This window comes from Perognathus longimembris, chromosome 15, assembly GCF_023159225.1.
Source record: "Perognathus longimembris pacificus isolate PPM17 chromosome 15, ASM2315922v1, whole genome shotgun sequence".
Lineage (NCBI taxonomy): Eukaryota > Metazoa > Chordata > Mammalia > Rodentia > Heteromyidae > Perognathus > Perognathus longimembris.
The window spans coordinates 44,516,793-44,535,971 of NC_063175.1; the positions used below are offsets into that span (position 1 = coordinate 44,516,793).

General features: G+C 38.3%; 1 protein-coding gene across 2 annotated transcripts; it reads left to right on the top strand.

Moving 5' to 3' along the window:
- Positions 1 to 1,060: 1,060 nt before the first annotated feature.
- On the top strand, positions 1,061 to 18,278 carry Poli (DNA polymerase iota). 2 transcript variants are annotated; one of them, XM_048363299.1, is made up of 10 exons: positions 1,061 to 1,190; positions 2,676 to 2,798; positions 3,534 to 3,716; positions 4,696 to 4,848; positions 7,388 to 7,624; positions 9,112 to 9,290; positions 10,175 to 10,266; positions 12,788 to 12,918; positions 14,342 to 14,547; positions 17,228 to 18,278. In XM_048363299.1, the coding sequence occupies exons 1-10, from the start codon at positions 1,097 to 1,099 to the stop codon at positions 18,032 to 18,034; spliced, it is 2,205 nt and encodes a 734-aa protein (XP_048219256.1). In that variant the 5' UTR covers positions 1,061 to 1,096; the 3' UTR covers positions 18,035 to 18,278. The 2 variants fall into 2 exon arrangements, with proteins under 2 accessions (XP_048219256.1, XP_048219257.1); XM_048363300.1 differs by having other exon boundaries at positions 3,552 to 3,716.
- Positions 18,279 to 19,179: the final 901 nt, after the last annotated feature.

A 19,179-nucleotide genomic window follows, 5' to 3' on the forward strand; every position in this document is an offset into this window, starting at 1 on the left:
GCCTAGTGGCAAAAGTGCTTGCCTTCATATACGTGAACCCCTGGGTTCGATTCCTCAGCACCACATATATAGAAAATGGCCAAAAGTGGCGCTGTGGCTCAAGTGGTAGAGTGCTAGCCTTGAGCAAGAAGAAGCCAGGGACAGTGCTCAGGCCCTGAGTCCAAGCCCCAGGATTGGCAAAAAAAAACCCAAAACCAAAACCAAATCATGTATGTATGTGTATACATATATAATGCACACACACAACACAATGCAGCAACTGAGGTTCAGAGCAGTTTTCTGCAAGATGCCGAGTCTTTGATCTTATGAGTCCAAAGCTCCTGTATCAAAACACTGTTCAGTTTTGAGAAGAGAAATTTTGAGATCCAACTGGGTGCAATCTTTTTTTTTTTGCCAGTCCTCGGGCCTGAGCACTGTCCCTGGCTTCTTTTTGCTCAAGGCTAGCACTCTACCACTTGAGCCACAGCGCCACTTCTGGCCTTTTTCTATATATGTGGTGCCGAGGAATCGAACCCAGGGCTTCATGCAAGCTCTCTACTACTAAGCCACATTCCCAGCCCCGGTGCAATCTTTTAACGCCAAACAAGCAAATCTCAAGAAACCTTAGCATACTCGTGCTGTGAGTTTACAGGGCCACCTGGCTTTTGCTTACTATAATTTGCAACTTCTCTGGATCCCTATCCCCACCAATCATTCAGGTCTGGGGTTTAGTTCGTTTGATTAATATTCTCCTAGTGTGGAGAACAAAACACAGGTTAAAATAAAAATCAAAAGTCGTGGCGCAGGCCTCACAGCAAAGCCCTCAAGAAAGAAAACTAAGCCAAAGCTGTTTGGGATCTCGCTCCCCGCCCAGCACGCCGGTCTTCAGGATTTCCAGGTCCGCACATCACGCCCGGAAGCTGGAGGGTCGGCCCGGATGTCGCAAGGTGGGTGGGGCGGGGGAAATTGGTCGGCCCACGGTTCCCATGGCGACCGAGCGGAAGCGGCCGGAAGCTGCGCTGCGGTTGGCCGCGCGGGCAAACACTGGGGGCGGAGCCTCTGGGGGGCGGGGCTTCAGGCAGCAGGCGGCCGCGACGAGGAAGCGGAAGAGGCGGCCATGGAGTTGGCGGACTCGGAGGCGGCGGTCCCTTCGCCCGAGGCTCCCACGCTGGCCGAGTCTGCGCCGGCGGAACCGGGCGGCCTCCCTGGGTGTAAATGAGAAGGTTGGGGCGGGGTTGGGCGGGCGGACGCCCGGGGGCGGCGGCCGTTGGGGCGCGCCTCCCCTCCCCCCAAGCTCCTACGGTCCTCCGGCCCCGCTGCCCTGCCGAGCTTCGCGTTGCCTCCGCTAGTACTGGCCGGGGATGGAGTCACACCGTCGGGCGGGGCGGGGCGCCCCCGTTCTGCAAGCGAGGGGTGCGGAAGGGTGGTGCACCTGTTCCTTCCTGCCAGCCCCGGTGGAAGTCTAGCTGGCCCGGAGGCCGCAGGGTGAAGGTGGGGCCTCGACCCTGTGGGGAGGGAAGGATGGCTTCGAACCCAGCAAGGCTTGCCGTGGTCACCTCTCCCTTTCCCCACTGGTCCCTGGTCCCGGGCTGGTACGGCCACCCTTCGGAACCAGAAAACAAAAACGCACCGGTTCTCATTCCCTAGTTTCTGTTCTTGTTTGGATCAGAAACTGAAATGGGTACATCCATATTCACAGTTTGCCCATTTTCCTACTGTGCAATCCACGTTGCATTTATCTTACCCTGTGTTATTTTGTAACCTCTTTTTTCCACCCGTGACACAAACCAGGATTTATCTTCCTTATTGGTGCTGAGGAGTAAACCCGGAATCTGAAAGCATGCCACATAAGTGCTCCACTACACCTCTTGTCCTTAAAGTACTGCAAGTACTGGGAATAGCCTTTTAAACTTTGTGAGTCCTTATTGGTAGCACTGCTGTAGACACTATGGACTCTTGCTTTCATGTGGGAGCTAAAACAGTTCACTGGAACCCTCATGTTGCCTCAATAATTTGTATTTCCAATGATTTATTTACATGTAGAGAACAGACTAGACTTAGAGTGGTTTTCATACTTAGTTGGACCAACTCAACATTGTTTCAAGTTTCCTGCCTCTTATTTAATATAAAATTGTATTCCAGTATTAGATTCTGCCTCATCCAATTTTGCTTAAGATTTGCCCCCTCAAATTACTACGCTGGGAAAAATATAGTGCACAATGCAATCCTAATTGTGCAAGCAAGATGGAAGAATGTACAGCTGTTGGAGTCTTATAATTTTAGATGCTTTGGTGCATCTCAAGATTTGACCCATAATTGTGAAAAAACAAAATCTTCAATCTGCCTTCCCTCCCTCCCTCCCTCTCCCTCCCTCCCTCCCTTGCCTTCTTTCCTTCTCCTGGCACCAGGTCTGGGGCTTGAAATCAGGGTCTAGGCACTATCCCTTTCAAGGCTAGCACTCTACCACTTGAACCACATCTCCACTTCCTTTTTTTTTTTTTTTTTTGTGGTTAATTGGTAAGAGGCTTAGGAACTTTCCTGCCCAGTCTGGTTTCAAAGTGGAATCCTCAAATCTCAGCCTCTGAATAGTCAGGCGAAGAGCCACTGGTGCTCAGCCAGACAAAATATTTTAAGAAAGGGTTGGTCAAAGACAATAAGCAGCCTGAGTATCTATGCTCTTGTTTCTTACTGTGTAGTAGTCGACCAGTTGGTGCCATCTCGAGGTTCCTCATCCAGAGTCATAGTGCACGTGGATCTGGATTGCTTTTATGCGCAAGTAGAAATGATCTCACATCCAGAATTAAAGGGGAAACCTTTAGGTAATTCTTCACATTTGATAATAATTTGTCTGTGGGGTAATTGAATTTGATTCTCATGATGCTCCCTTCTGAATTCTTAACCACATTAAAGCTGTTCATAAGGCACTGCAGAAAGGTTACTTGATTGCCAAGTGTGTAAACCCTAACAAATACTGTAGCTTGGCTTTTGGACCATTGCTTATATGCATTGGCAGCTTTATGTGGGAAACAACTTTCTCTAGGGCAACCAGTATTTAATTGTACTCATTTATTATCTGCTTTAGTTTTTGGTAAACCATTACTAGAATTATACATGACAGTATAGATTAGTAGGATTTTTTTTATTGTCTGCTTTCTCTTTAATCACTAAAAATCATATGAGATACATTGGTTTATGTTAATTTTGGTTAAATTTGAGAAATAATATAGTTTACTTTTTGTATATGAATAATTGATTCTCATTCCAATACATAATTCCTACTGTTAGTGTTTTCTTATTAAATAACAATTTCTTCCCTAAGAAGATAAATCAGCTAAAGACTGAAAGTAGGATTTGGAAAATACCATTCTCATCTTTTAATTAATAATAGCTTATCATTATCATCTAGCTCAAAACCTGATTATTTTTTGTAGAATTTTGATGGAGTTCATATCTTTTCACCGAGACAGCTTTTTCTTACCAAGCCATTGCTATAATATGGGGTTAGTACATTATATTCTAAAATATTTCTTCAATTCTGCTTAAATTTCTCATAGGAGTATTTATTCTTGTAGGAGTTCAGCAGAAATACTTGGTGGTGACTTGCAACTATGAAGCTAGGGAACTTGGAGTTAAGAAACTTATGAATGTCAGAGATGCAAAAGAGAAGTGCCCACAGCTGATATTAATCAATGGAGAGGACCTGACTCGTTACAGGGAAATGTCTTACAAAGTTACAGGTACAAATTATGAGCAATATGGTTGTTTTTTTTTTTTAACAGTTTTTATGTAAGATTGTAAATCAAGTTCCGTTTTCCTAAAAGCTTTTTATTTTGGGCCTAGTCCACTTTAAAAGTGATAATAAGAAAGTGACTTCCTGTTAATGAGATAAGAAAATGAACATTTGGAAGTAATTCTCTCATGACTAGTATTCAATAACATAAAAAAGTGAGAGAATGGGAGTAGAAGGAAGACATTAAAGTTTTAAGTTTTGTCATGAAGAATATGTTGTTTTCGAATGCAATGATGATAATTGGGAGTGATCTATAATTTTTTGTTAGTATAATTAAAATCTGATTTCTTAAAAACATTATGATTTTATGTATGTGCTGAAAATTACAGTGTAGTGAAATTCTCCCAGAATGGTTGTGTTTGAACCTTAGTGGCTTAGGAAACAGAAAAAATGGAAATGCCTGTGCAGTGGTATAATGCAAATATAAAGAGTTTAAAAATGTACAAATCAACTTTCTATTATCTTTTTATTATTTTTGCTTGTTTTCATTTTTTCATATGAAAAAGGATTGGATGTATACAATATACAGAAACCTCTTATAACTTAATAACCTAAGCATGCATGGCGGCTTTCTTAAGAAGCCTATAATTTAGTCTTTGACATCATCTTCAAGGTTATAATTAACTGTAAGCATTGTTATTTATTGTATTATAGACAAGAAGTTAGAAGCATGGAAGACTGAGATAAAAATATGGTTATGTGTAACTTCCCCAGGAATATCATTTGGGGACTTGTTTTGTTGGAAAGCACTCAAATGTGGTACAGAAAAAAGAAAGCCTCCCAGTGAACTGAAAGCTATTAAAAATGATTATAAAGTAATGAATATATATCAACAATGTATTTGATGATTGTTAAACATTAAGTAGTTACTTTTGTTTTAGTTATAACTCCAGTCACATCTGTGCTTCACCATTATTTCAATTTAGAATTGTTGGAAGAATTTAGTCCCATTGTTGAGAGACTTGGATTTGATGAGAATTTTGTGGATCTAACAGAAATGGTTGAGAAGAGACTCCAGCACCTTCAAAGCAATGAACTTTCTGCAGTGACAGTGTCTGGTCATGTATACAATAATCAATGTGAGTACATTCTTAGTCTTTCTCCTTAGTGTTAATACACATGTTAATGTTAGGGATTCCATTACATCATTCTGAAAGATTTCTGACTTGGAGGAGATACCCATAATTAGTCATCTAAGATAACTAAATTGACTTGTTGCTATTCCATATTAACCATGCAGAATTTTGATGAATTGCTGCTGTCCAGTTTTCATCTCTCTGATGTACTATATTTCTTCTCAGTTCCTTCCTTCCTTCCTTCCTTCCTTCCTTCCTTCCTTCCTTCCTTCCTTCCTTCCTTCCTTCCTTCTTCTTCCTTCCTTCCTTCCTTCCTTCCTTCCTTCCTTCCTTCCTTCCTTCCTTCCTTCCTTCCTTCCTCACTCTCTTTTCCTCCCTCCTTCCCTCCCTCCCTCCCTCCCTCCCTTCCTTCCTTCCTCTCTCCTTTTTGGTCAGTCATGGGGCCTGAGCTCAGGACCTGGGCACTATCCCTGAGTTTTATTGCTCAAGGCTATTGCTCTTTACCACTTTGAGCCACAGCTCTACTTCTGGATTTTTGGTGGTTAATTGGAGATAAAAGTCTTATAGGCTTTCCTGCCAGGGCTGGTTTTGAACTGCATTCCTCAAATTGTAGCCTCCTGAATAGCTAGGATTACAGGCATGAGCTGAGCCACCAGCACCTGGCTCTTTGCTGAACCATAAAGTCCTCTTTAGTTAATCTTACATTATAGGAATTGGCTTGTTACTACATTTTTTTAGAACAATGTTTAATTTTCCTAAACTATCTATAAGCAAATATTTGAGGTAGATTTTGAGGTTTTGCCATTAATGAGTCTTTTCCTTAGATCCCTCCATTCCTGAGGCACTGAAACCCTCAAGTTGCTCTCTCCCTGTCTGAGTTAGCACTCATGGACTCCTTTCTAGGTCTTTCACAGACCTACCTGCTACTTTCTTGGTAACAGTTCATATCATCACTACCAATTGTTAGCAAAAAAGCAGCATGGCTCATTTCCTTCACAAAGCTGTGAATGAAAGCTCAGTTGGTGATTCATGCTTGTACTCCTAGGTACTTGGGAGGCAGAGATCAAGAGGGCCACTGTTTGAGCCAGCTTGGGCAAAACCTCATGCAAGAGTCCATTTCAACCAATAAAACCCTAGGTGCAGTGGCATGTCCCTTTTAGTCCAGTTATGCAGGATGCACATATAGCTTATTTGAAAAAATAATGATAGCATAAAGGACTGGAAACATGATTCAAATGGTAGAAATGTCTGCCCAGCAAACACAAAGCCTTAAGTTGAAATGCCAATACTTAGAAGAAAAAAAAAATAACTGATAGTGGATGTTTCTAGAGATAGTTGCATTTGAAAACAAGCTATATCCAGTGAGTATCTAAATAGGTTTTCAGGTGTAGTGAATCCCATATCATACCATAAAGAAAACAAGCTGCTTTGCTTTTGTGTAACAGTTGTAATGCCCTTTTGGTAGTAGGAATAGACGTTTACTCCTTTTCATCTCTGTTCAGAGGACTGGCTGTTAGTCTCTACTGTAGTTTTCCACAAAGGAAAAAGGGTAGAGCTACCATTTCTAGGAGGCGTGGAGCTTTTCATGTGTCTTTTTACCTGTGCTCTTTTGTCATTTACAAAGGCTAAGTACCAATGAGGTTCAAAATACATTTTTATATAATTCAAAGCAAACTCAGTGTATTGATGAGAACATATCTCTCTATAGAGAGCTGTATTTTATATTCTAAATAAAGACATAATTTTTCCTATTCCACACAAGTTTATATCAAGCCTACAGATGAATTGGTAGAATTGTAGAATGAATACATTTAAGTTCTTTCTTTAGATAAACTATTTGCCAAATTATCTTGCTTTGTAGGAAAGGTTATTGGATTAGCCGTTTGGAAGTAATTTGCAAACATCATTAAACTTCAAGTCTAAATCCTTCCAGTGTAAGTCCTAAGGATAAAGGTGGTCCCGTGTAATCCAGTACTGTTTTGTACCAAAAGATATTTGTTTCTGTATACAATTTTATAAAAGATCTCTTAAGCAGGTAAAAAGTTGTTTTCAGCAGTGCATATAGGTGGTATTCAAAGTTTAGATTTAGATATTTGAAGCTTTCATGTTAGCTTTAAAAAATTACTTTTTAAATTTAATTTATTTTTTATGATGGTACTGGGGCTTGAACTCCGGACCTGGGAGCTCACACTTGGCTTTTTTGGTTAGCTTTCTTACTGACTTAACTGTGTATTTATAAGTAAGTGCAAATAGAAGTTACTGTCTGTAGGAATTGTTTATTAGATCACTTTTCATAATCTGTAATATTTAAGTACTTTCAGTATTCATTTGTTATTATAGGTCCTTGGAATTCACTTGTTTTTGTTGTCTTTATGGGATCCAATGAAGAACCAAAGGAATAATTTGAGCACAGGAGAGTGGGGGTGGGGGTGGGGGTGGGGGTTAGGTATAAGCTAAGCTCTTATCCTTTAAAAATGCTTTTGTGAAGAAGAAAGTGAAAATATTTTGTTGTTACTTTAAACAATATTGTCTGCTTTTGTAGCTGTGAACCTCCATGATATCATGCATATGAAACTACTTGTTGGATCGCAGGTAGCAGCAGAGATGCGGGAAGCCATGCATAATCAGTTGGGGCTCACTGGCTGTGCTGGAGTCGCTTCTAATAAACTATTAGCAAAATTAGTTTCTGGTGTCTTTAAACCAAATCAACAAACAGTCTTATTACCTGAAAGTTGTCAAGATCTCATTCATAGTTTGAATCACATAAAGGAAATGCCTGGTAAGACATATGTATATGAAGAAAATATGCTAGCTTTATTTCATTAATCTTAAAAGTTATTAATATAGTGTCATTAATTTGTAGAAGTATGTACTTGGCTCTTAGAGAAAACAACAACCAAAACTACATTTTTTTTTGGAGCAAGTCTGTGGGAAGGAATATATGAATGTACTTATCTGTATCTGTTAGTGAAAGTTATAATCTTGAAACATAATGGTCTTTCCATTCCTTGGTTTATAGTCTTACACTGTACATTGAGTCTAGAGAAGAAAGTCACATTTTTCCAAGTCTCTGGGGATTATAAGTAAAATATTATGACTACAACCAGCCTCTCAAAGCCTTTAGGTCAAGTTCTTTGTTTTAAATATGAGGAAATGGAAGTTCACTGTCATTGAAGATCAAGTACCTATATTTTTATAGATACAATCATTAGTGAACATTACACTTCATTTCTGTAGCATTATTGGAAAATATGTAATAAAATAATTTTGTGGAAGTCAATTTTCTAGGACAACAGAAACTTAGCCCAGTAAATGTCATAGTTCCCATTTTTGACCAGTATTGGTATGATTCTAAATTGTATTGTATCTTCCTTCAATATAATAACATTTTGAAGTTTTAGTGTTTGCATTCTGAAGAACAAAGCCAAATTTAAGAAAGTAAGGACTGTATAGTAATACAAAACCTTCTACTTGAATTTATTTTTTGAGTTACCACCTATTATAGCAAGCTTTTTCTCCCTTTATTGCCAGTTGTCAGTCTTCCTGTTTCTACTGTAAAAATCTGTCACTCAAGACCTCCTCCCCCAGTTGTCTCTTAATTTTCTGCTCTTATTGTACAAGTTTACCAGATAATTGTAGAATTACTTAATTTTTTTAATGAATAAGGAGTCATTAAATCCTCTGAGTATTTCTCCTGTAAATTAAATATTACCGAGTTTTAATGTGAGAACAAAATTCTTGAAGACCAAGAACAAAGTTCTCGCTCTAAAATTGGAATTTTGTAAGTAAGATTTTTTGTTTGCTTTGTTGTTCCTAGTTGTATTCTGGATTGTAAATATTGCTAGATATGACTGGCGAATAAGTACATAATGTGTATAGTGATCAGGTTGGCAATTTTAATTACTGTAATGGCAGTCTTTGTTTATACTAATAAGACTGATTTGTGTATATCCACTTGAATTGATTCACAGTGTATCACTTCTAAAACAATAAACTAAATTAGAAAAAAAAAGAACTGATTCATGAGTTCTTCCATAGTATTTTGTTACAGATGTTAGAAATTTTATTTTACCATGGTAGAACTCAGTGACTCTATTTATTATACTATATCTTGTCAGGACTTGAAAGAGGTCTATATAACTCAGGGGCCATGAGTGGACGAAAAATAACCTAATTTGCAATGGTATTTACTTAGGACTTAAAATAGGACTGACATATCTTAATATTTTAATTTCCTCTATTTTTGTATTTGTTGTTATTCTTTAGGTATTGGCTATAAAACTGCAAAACGTCTTGAAGTCCTGGGAATCAATAGTGTGCATGATCTCCAAACCTTTTCATCCAAAATATTAGAAAAGGAATTAGGAATTTCAGTTGCTCAGCGTATCCAGAAGCTCAGTTTTGGGGAGGATAACTCTCCTGTCATGCCCTCAGGACCACCTCAGGTACATGGCTGTCATAGTTACTTTAATTCAATACTGGTTGTCACAAGACTCGAGTTACGAATTTCTAATTTTAAGTCTCATGTTCTTACCATTTTAGTTTGCTTTTCAGTTAGTACATGATCCTTTTCCTATGAGAAAGCTGATTTCTTATATTAATACATATTCTGAAATTCTGACTTTAGCATTAAGACTTTTAAGTGTCAGTTAGCAATTTTGATTGACTGTAGCTTAATAGCCTGTCAAATACACATAATGCAAAATACTTTAATCTTTTAAGAATGTTCTTTTCAGAATAGTCCAGTAGTTGGGACAGTTGTAATCATATAGTTAACACTTTTTTTTTTTGGCCAGTCCTAGGGCGTGGACTCAGGGTCTGAGCACTGTCCCTGGCTTCTTTTTGCTCAAGGCTAATACTCTACCACTTGAGCCACAGCGCCACTTGTGGCTTTTCCTGTGTATCTGGTGCTGAGAAATTGAACCCAGGGCTTCATGCATGCTAGGCAAGCACTCTACTGCTAAGCCACATTCCCAGCCCACAACACTATTTTTTTTTAATATGTGATAAGCACTTTACTGTGTGTTTTATATATATATCCTAGTCCATTTAATCTTTACAATTCACCTTTGAGATAGGCAGGGCCTTACTGTCATCATACAGTAAAACTTGCAGTCTGTACTAAAGCTGTGTAAGTTTTTTCACTTTCAAGTGTACTTCTAGTAGAGGAAAATAACTTCTTTATAAAAAGTTAGTGTGAAAGTGAACTAAGCAGAAGAGGCAGGTTGTTTAATAAGGAGTATATTGGATATTTCTTTGACATATATACTGGCTATATTGGATATATTTCCCCAATTTACATTTATCCTTATTTATACTTCTTTTGTAGTCCTTTAGTGAAGAAGATTCATTTAAAAAATGTTCATCAGAAGTAGAAGCTAAAAAAAAGATTGAAGAACTCCTTGCTAGCCTTTTGAACAGGTAATCACCCATTCTGCAAAGTTGTCCTGTACGTTCATTCTGTATTCAATAAATTGAAAAACACTACTCTCCATCCTCAATCTTGGATCTTGCAGATTATAGAAAACAATGCTCTCAAATATAGATATTGCATTTCTCATCATTATAAAGAATTACAAATAGTAAGATTTGCTCTTACTTAATCCACCTTCTTTATCCTCCTAAGTAACATGCAATTGTATTTGTGGCTCTCAAGCTAGTTACTTAAAAGGGTTTTATGGGCACTGCTTATTCCCACACTTGTTCTAGTCCTTAGGTGAGAAGGAAAAAGTTTTAAATTTTTTTTTTTTTTTGGCAAGTGCAAAGTATTTTCTCTCAACCTAATAGTTGCTTTGTAGTAAGAGGGAAAAACACAGGGAGAAGTAATACTGTCACAATTCTAAAGCTCCATATGTGAGAACAGTTGAATAAATTTATCATATTTAAAAAGAGAAAGCTAGTAAAGCAATATTGGTGGAGGAAGGTGGTAAAATCTTACATCTATCTTTGCCTCAGACTATAGAAAAGAAAATGAGAATCTGGTACTGGTGGCTCACACCTATAATCCTAGCTACTCAGGAGGCTGAGATCTGAGGGTGTTCTTTAATGGCAAGATCTGAGGATGTTCTTTAATGGCAGCTTGGGCAGGAAATTTCACGGTGGTACTCTTATCTTCAATTAACCACTTAAAATCCAGAAGTGGTGCTGTGGATCAAGTGGTAGAGTGCTAGCCTTGAGCAAAAAAGCTCAGGGACAGTGTCAGGTCCTGAGTTCAAGCCACAGGACTAGCATATAGACACACACAAAAAAGAAACTGGAGTCAAAGAAAGACATATAGGGATTCTGGTCTTGGTGTATGTATTTTGTATTACTTTGTAGAAAAGTATTCTTCTCTTTTCACTTTCTTTTGTTAGAAATTTCTCTAGTTGTACTGGCAGATGTTTAACTAATAGCTTAGAGTAGTTGTCCTTCAGTATTGGTTGTAGAAAAGCTATCTGTATCTAAAGAAAACAGTTTGGTGATGATTCAAAGTCTCAGAAAATGGATGAAGTTTCCTCCAGTTTTGCAATCACGCACATCTTGCCTCTCGTGCATCTCATTGCTTGTTGCATGCAACTGAGGCTGCCTTGTATGCACCAGCTACATCAGGATGACTCAGGCTGGGGTGGGGAGTGTGCTCATGAAACTGGGTCATGTACTCTATTTCAGCTAGATATTAGAGCACTCTGAAATGAAAACACGGTGTGTGTGTGTGTGTTGTTAATGCTTTTTGCTTTAGATTATATGATGATTGTTCTATAGTTGTGTAAAAAATGTCAAACTATAATTTTTTAATCCATTCTCTAGGCAATAGTTTAAAATTGAGTAGGATTTAACCTCTTTTCTAATGCATCATAGTGGGATATCATACTCTGAATTCTGTAATTATCTAAAAGAATAGGTGTAGCTAGGAAGTGATTAATCAAAGCATATGTTTGTAGGGACTACTAAAGACATTTACTATCTTGGTTGAACATTAGTCAAGAAACTTACGATATAGCAGGAAGAGAAAAATTATTTACTCAAATTTAGAATTTTCATCGAGTATTAAAATGTATAATATTTGTGATACGGTTTTAATGAATTGACATGAAAAACAAAAGGAAAATACTATTCTTTAATTACATTTATTTTTCTAGTGATTACATTCTTCTTCTTTGTTCCTTGGTGCCAGTTCTGGGCCTTGAATTCAGGGCCTGGGCTGTCCCTGAGCTGCTTTGGCTCAAAGCTAGCACACTACCACTTAAGCCACAAACTGCTTCTTATTGGCTTATTGGGTAGTTTATTGGAGATCAGCATCTCATGGGCCTTCCTGCCTTGGCTAGCTTTGAACCTTGCGCCTCAGATCTCAGCTTCCTGAATAGCTAGGATTAACAGGCATGAGATGCCACTTTCTTCTTTCTAATTAAAACTTTCTTTTTCATGAAAACTTTTAACACCCATAACCAAGGATGTTTAGATGGAATTTTGCTTAAGTGCATGATTGTCTTCCTAAGTGTAGGCAATTGATCTTTCACAGTATGGCTCTGATATGCAGTAATGTTAATGTTAACCATTGTTTCTCCCAAGTCTATTTGGGGATTTTCCTTGAGCAAAAGTTATTTTGCCCAAAAACTTGTAATAAAATTTTTCTCTTGTAAATTTTAACTTATTTCCTTCTGTCAGATTTCATGGTGCTTTAATGTGTTACTTTTATTGTTTTAGATTGGATTGTAAAATAGCTTGTCTTATTATTCTGTCTTATTTCTGCTCTGTTTCAAATCTCAGATCTGAAATGTCAGGCTTTAGTGCACAGACTGTAGATAATTATTTGGCATCCTGAAATGTTATAGTTTATAGTTTTTATATATTGTCTGCTGTATTGTTGTTATAATTATTTACTCTGATACCTTTCAGTAAGTGAGATTTTATGCTATCTAGAAGTATGTAATACTTTCTCTAATTCCTATCCACATGTTTCTAGGGTATGCCAAGATGGAAGGAAGCCCCATACAATACGATTAGTAATCCGTCGGTATTCTTCTGAGAAGCACTACAGTCGGGAGAGTCGTCAGTGTCCTATTCCATCCCAAGTCATTCAGAAGTTAGGGACAGGTATCACTAGTGTCCTAAGAATGTATTTGTCAGATTGTACTCTGAAGCATTTAATACTTTTATCCCATCAAAAGTTTTCACTCTAATTTTTTTTTTAAGTTGAGGCTAGGAAGGCTGGGAATATGGCCTAGTGGCGAGAGTGCTTGCCTCCTATACATGAAGCCCTGGGTTTGATTCCTCAACACCACATATATAGAAAACGGCCAGAAGTGGCGCTGTGGCTCAAGTGGCAGAGTACTAGTCTTGAGCAAAAAGAAGTCAGGGACAGTGCTCATGCACTGAGTTCATGGCCCATGACTGGCAAAAATAAATAAATAAATAAATAAAATAAAAATTGAGGCTACGTCTCCCAGGCTGGCCTATAACTTGCTTGGTAGCTCGGCTGTAGGTCATTATTCTTGCCCCAACCCACTTCCTGAGTGCTGGGACTATGAACGTTTTCCATCTTTTCAAATTACTATAGTATGTATTTAGTAAATAAGGAAAAGATGCCCGATGATATCAAGTTCGTATTTTAATTCCCTCTTTCTTTTTGACAGTTCTTGGTATGAAGTCAGGGCCTTCCTTGCACTTGCTGGGCAGGTTCGCCACCAGTTAGCCACATCTGTAGCACTTTTTGCTTTGATTACTTTTCAAATTTATTTTTCCTCAAGTGGCCTGACCATATTCTATTTATGTTTCCTATATAGCTGGGTAGACAAGTGTGCATCATTATATCCAGTATTTTATTGGTTGAGATGGAATATTCATCCCCGCCCCTTCTTTTTGCCTGTGCCAGCCTCAAAACTGTTAGGCTTCATTTCTGGGTCACAGGGAGTTGAGATTACTTACTTGTGTTAGACACCACAACCTGTGCTTTTTTACTTTTTAAGTAGTTTTAAAATTTAGCATTCGGCTCATCATTTCTGAGGTCTGAGTCTGTCTTTTGGATGGTGTGGTGTAGCATGTAGCAGAATAGCTCACCTCATGGTGGTGAGGAGCTGATGCTGGGCTTTGTCCTCGTTTTTCTTTTATGCTTTCTGTGTCCTCAGCCTATGGGGTATGCTGCCAACATTTAGGATAGATGTTCTCAGTGAATCTTCTCTGGAAATAACCTCACACACATACCCTGAGATGTGCTTTACTAATCTAGACTCTTCTCAATCCAATTAACAATCAAGATTAACTACCATAGCCTATATTAATTCTATAAAATAATAGGTTTCCTTGTGTCATTTTTACACAAGCATATAATGTTTTGACCATGTTTACCTCTGTTGTGCTCTTGTCTTGGTCTCCCCCCTGTGGTCTCCTTTTCTTTCTGATACCATCCCCCTTCTACTGTGTGATCTTTTGATTCTTACTCTAAGCAATATAACTTATACTAAGGCTCAGTGTTAATTATTATATAATATGCTTAGATATTCTTGAACATTTCACTCAGGAAATTATGACGTGATGACCCCAATGGTTGATATACTTATGAAACTTTTTCGAAATATGGTGAATGTGAAGATGCCATTTCACCTTACTCTTCTAAGCGTGTGCTTCTGCAACCTAAAAGCCCAAAATACTGCTAAGAAAGGACTTATTGATTACTATCTAACACCTTCATTATCAACAACTACACACTCTGGCAAGCGCAGCTTTGTAAGTATTTTCTGTTTCTCGCTCAGTTTTATAAAAACAGAATTTATCAAATGTGTGTAATTAAGTAACAGATCTACATTTGGACTTAACTGATACTAAACATTCTTTTGGGTGATACTGTTTGGATGATTGACTTGTTTATAGTGACTAGAATGGTTGCTGGCCTTAAGAGACCTAAGAGGAAATCATAAGCATCACTAGGTAAAAGAGAAAGCTATTACAGAGCTTCTCTGTTTTGGAAGTGTTATTAACCCATTTCAGAATCTTTTTCTGTCTTATCAGTCTATACATAACTAGTACCATATATACATATATTTATATATTGTCACACTGTCCATGAGCTCTTTTGCCTAAGGCTAGTGTTCTACTGCTTTGAGCCATAGTTCCACTTCTGGTTTTCTGGTGGTTAGAGATAAGAGTCACATAAGACGTTCCTGCCTGGGCTGGCTTTGAACTGCGATCCTCAGATGTCAGCCCCCTGAGTAGCTAGGGTTACAGGTATGAGCCACCAGCGCCCTGCATTCTTCATGATTTTTAAGGTATTTAAATTTTCTTAGTTTTGAAATTATAATGACTTCTGATGGCAATAATGATAGATTTTGCTAATGATTTGACACTCTTAGAAATTACCTGATAATTGTTGGCTCATACTTGTAGCTCTAGCTAGTCAAGAGTGTGAGATCTGAGAATAGAGGTTCAGAGACTCTTATCTAAGACTAATTGTCAAACATGATAGAAATGGAGGTGGGCTCAAGAGGTATAGCACCCCAATAATGAGCAAAAAAGCTGAATGAGAACGGGAGGCCCAGAGTTCAAGCTACAGTTCTGGCACCAAAATAAAAAGAAAGTAACTGTGTCAGTAGAGAGGCAGGGTCCAGTCACAGTTTCACATGACTAATACACAGTGTTGTAGCAAGCATGGGATGCTTAAAGAATGTCTACCATTTAATTTAAAGTATTTTTTATTTTTTAATCAGTATAAGGTTAGCAATGTTTTTTACTTCTAACTTATTTAAATGAGAACAGAATGTTATGAAAATGGTAAATTATTTCTATTTTATTTTTTATCCTTTTATTTGTTGTATTATAACCCAGAGCTCAAAAAGTATTTACCTTCCACATCTTAATTGACCTGTAGGATGGGAATTAAGGGTCCCTAACTAACTTACAGTGGGAGTAGAGAAGTAGATACAATGAAGCCTCTCTGGTACATAGTAGTTGCTCTTTTTTTTTTTTTTTTAACATTGTTTGATTTTAGTCCAGGTCTTGCTAAATTGCCATAACTGCTCTGGAAAGTGCTGTGTAGCCCAGGCTGGTTGTGAATCTGTGATTGTCGTCTTTAGCACTCTTTTTTTTTTTTTTTGGCCAGTCCTGGGGCTTGAACTCAGGGCTTGAGCACTGTCCCTGGCTTCTTCTTGCTCAAGGCTAGCACTCTGCCACTTGAGCCACAGCGCCGCTTCTGGCCGTTTTCTGTATATGTGGTGCTGGGGAATGGAACCCAGGGCCTCATGTATATGAGGCAAGCACTCTTGCCACTAGGCCATATCCCCAGCCCGTCTTCAGCACTCTTAAGTGCTGGGATTACAGGCTACCACAGCCTGACGTTAACACCTGTGAATTTTTTGTTGCATTAAAGTTTATGGAAACTATGTTAGACTGTGATGTACTTTTTTTCTTTTTGGCCATACTGGGGCCTGAACTGAGGCTCTTGAGCTTGCCATCAGCCTAAAAACCTTTACTTGAGGTTCTTTGTCCAGTTCTTGCATTTTTGTCCAGTTCAGCCTGGAGCTTAGATCTTTCTAGCTTTGTCCACTGAGTAACTGGAAGCACATGCTTTGATCACCATCCCTTGCTTGTGAGACAAGATCTTGATTTCTCTTCAGGTTGGCTTTAAAGTGTATTCTTCCTGTTTGCTTCTGGAATAACTGGGATTTTACACATGGGCCACCATGTCAGCCTGTGTGTATATTTTATGGTTCTTAAAACTGGAGTTCAGGGTGGGAATGTGGCTTAGTGGTAAAGTGCTAGCCTTGAGGAAAAGAAGCTCAGGGACAGTGCCTAGGCCGAATTCAAGCCCTAGAACTGGCAGGAAAAAAACAAAAACAACAACAACAAACAACCCTGAAATTCAAGCTAAAAGCTATAGAAATTTTGGGTGAATTTGAATAATTTTAAAAATTAATTTATTTGAAGGTAAAATAGTATTATGCCTTAATAATAATAGAATTTTCCATAAAGTATTTCTTGTGTTAAACATTATCCTTTGCAATTTTTGGAATTTTTGCAGTTTTTGGGAAACCAGCTCTTGATACATTGTTTATGAACTTTCTTAATACTTTAGGTACATTACATAATTTCATTAGACCAATGTTCCATAATTCATAAAATTGAATGTCAGAATGCATGATTGTTGAAATTCTTTCCAGGGTCTGTAAATTCATATTTATCTCTTGCTCAAGGCTTTGTAGGAATGAAACATATTCATGAAATAGTGGGTACAGGTCTACAACACAGTGTGACACATTTTGGTAGGTTAAAAATCTGATTGTTTGAAACTGACTACAAAAGATAGTGGGCTGAGTGGGTTTGAAAAATTTTGCCAGTTAAAATCTAGGCTTCTCTGCAGCATCAGGGATATTTTATAAGACATTAGATAACTTTTCTGCTCTTCTGATTCTAGAAAATGAAAGACACTCATATTGAAGATTTTTTCAAAGAAAAAGAAACAAACTCGAATTTTCTACCAAGTAGAAGAATTGAAAGTACAAAAACTGGGGAGTCTCCACTGGACACTGCAAATGTTTCTAACGAAAAAGATGTGAATGAATTCCCACTCTGTTCACTTCCTGAGGAGATAGACCAAGAAGTCTTTAAGCAGCTTCCTGCAGATATTCAAGAAGAAATCCTTTCTGGAAAATCTAGAGAAAATTTTCACGAGAAAGGAAGTTTGAGTTGTCCACTACATGCTTCTAGAGGAGTATTATCTTTCTTTTCTACAAAACAAACGAAAGATATTCCATTAACTTCTAAAGAGAATTTATCCAGTAGCAAGCAGGTATCCTCTACATATCCTTGTGAACCAGGAACATCAAGCTCAAGTAACAGTAATTCCTGTTATTCATCTAGCCAAAAAGATTACTCATACTATATAGATAATCGATTAAAAGATGAACGAATGAGTCAAGGGCCTAAGGAATCTCAAGGATTTCACTTTTCCAATATAAACACTACTGTGTCTGTTTTCCATTCATTTCCAAATTTGCAGAGTGAGCAACTTTTTGCCAGAAACCGCAGTACGGACAGCCATAAGCAAACAGCAACAGCCTCTCATCAAGAAGAATGTAAAGAAAAAGGAGAGCAAGATTCTGCCGAGGAGAAAGTTACTTTTCCATCTGAAGTTGATCCTCAGGTTTTCTATGAACTGCCAGAAGAGGTCCAGAAAGAATTGTTGGCTGAGTGGAATAGAGCTGCGTCAGATTCCACATAGGACATAAATAAGCTCAGCCAGGACAGGGGCTTCAAATTTTAAGAAAGGGAGTTATCATTGTTCTCAGATTAGTAGGATTTGCAGCTCTTCAATTAAGCACTGACATTCAATAATGTAGAAATCCAGTGGTTATAAGAAGTACATTCTGACACAACGCATAAAAATATAACAAAATAATGTAAAAATATTGTCTTGTAATTCTACAACTATTTTATATTTCCAATAAAAGGAATCTCACTGTCAACATGAGTACATTTTTTTTTGAAAATTAGGGGTGAAGGGACAGATGTACATACTTGCATATAAAAATCAATGTTATGCTAGAGTTGACACCATTTTGTCTGTAAAATAGGGAATTTTTCCAGGATTTCACTGTTAGGAAATAGCCAAGTAGGAGATCTGTCAACTTTTTAGAAGTGACAATGTTTTGCCCAAAGTACTACTTATGACTCAATAAGTTGCCCTAGTCTTTTTAAGAAGTTCTTGCTCGCAGTCCAGGCTGCCTCGTCCTCCCAACTGCTGGGGTTGTAGGCATGTACCTCTATGTCCAGCCAATATTTGACTTTTCAAATAGCAAAGCAATACATAATCAACTGGTGTTCCTTCATACACTTTAGGGGCTACACTGTTGAGCACATAGAGGGCATTCGATAGAAAAGTGTATGGTGTTGCCATACAGGGTGGGGAATTGGGAGTGGGAGATCCCCATACAGGATCATTAAGAGAAAGATGGACATCAGAAATATAAGGTGATGGAGCCAGAAGAATACCAGTAATGAAGTTCATTTCTTTTCCACCCCATTTTTGTAGGGTATAGAAACAAGGTGATTAGACTTTTTCAGCCCTTATATTTGACTTGAACAAGAAATAGACATTACAAAATTTGGACTGGGGGATATGGCCTAGTGGCAAGAATGCTTGCCTCCTATACATGAAGCTGTGGGTTCGATTCCCCAGCACCACATATAGAGAAAACGGCCAGAAGTGGCGCTGTGGCTCAAGTGGCAGAGTGCTAGCCTTGAGCAAAAAGAAGCCAGGGAGGCTGGGGATATAGCCTAGTGGCAAGAGTGCCTGCCTCGGATACACGAGGCCCTCGGTTCGATTCCCCAGCACCACATATACAGAAAACGGCCAGAAGCGGCGCT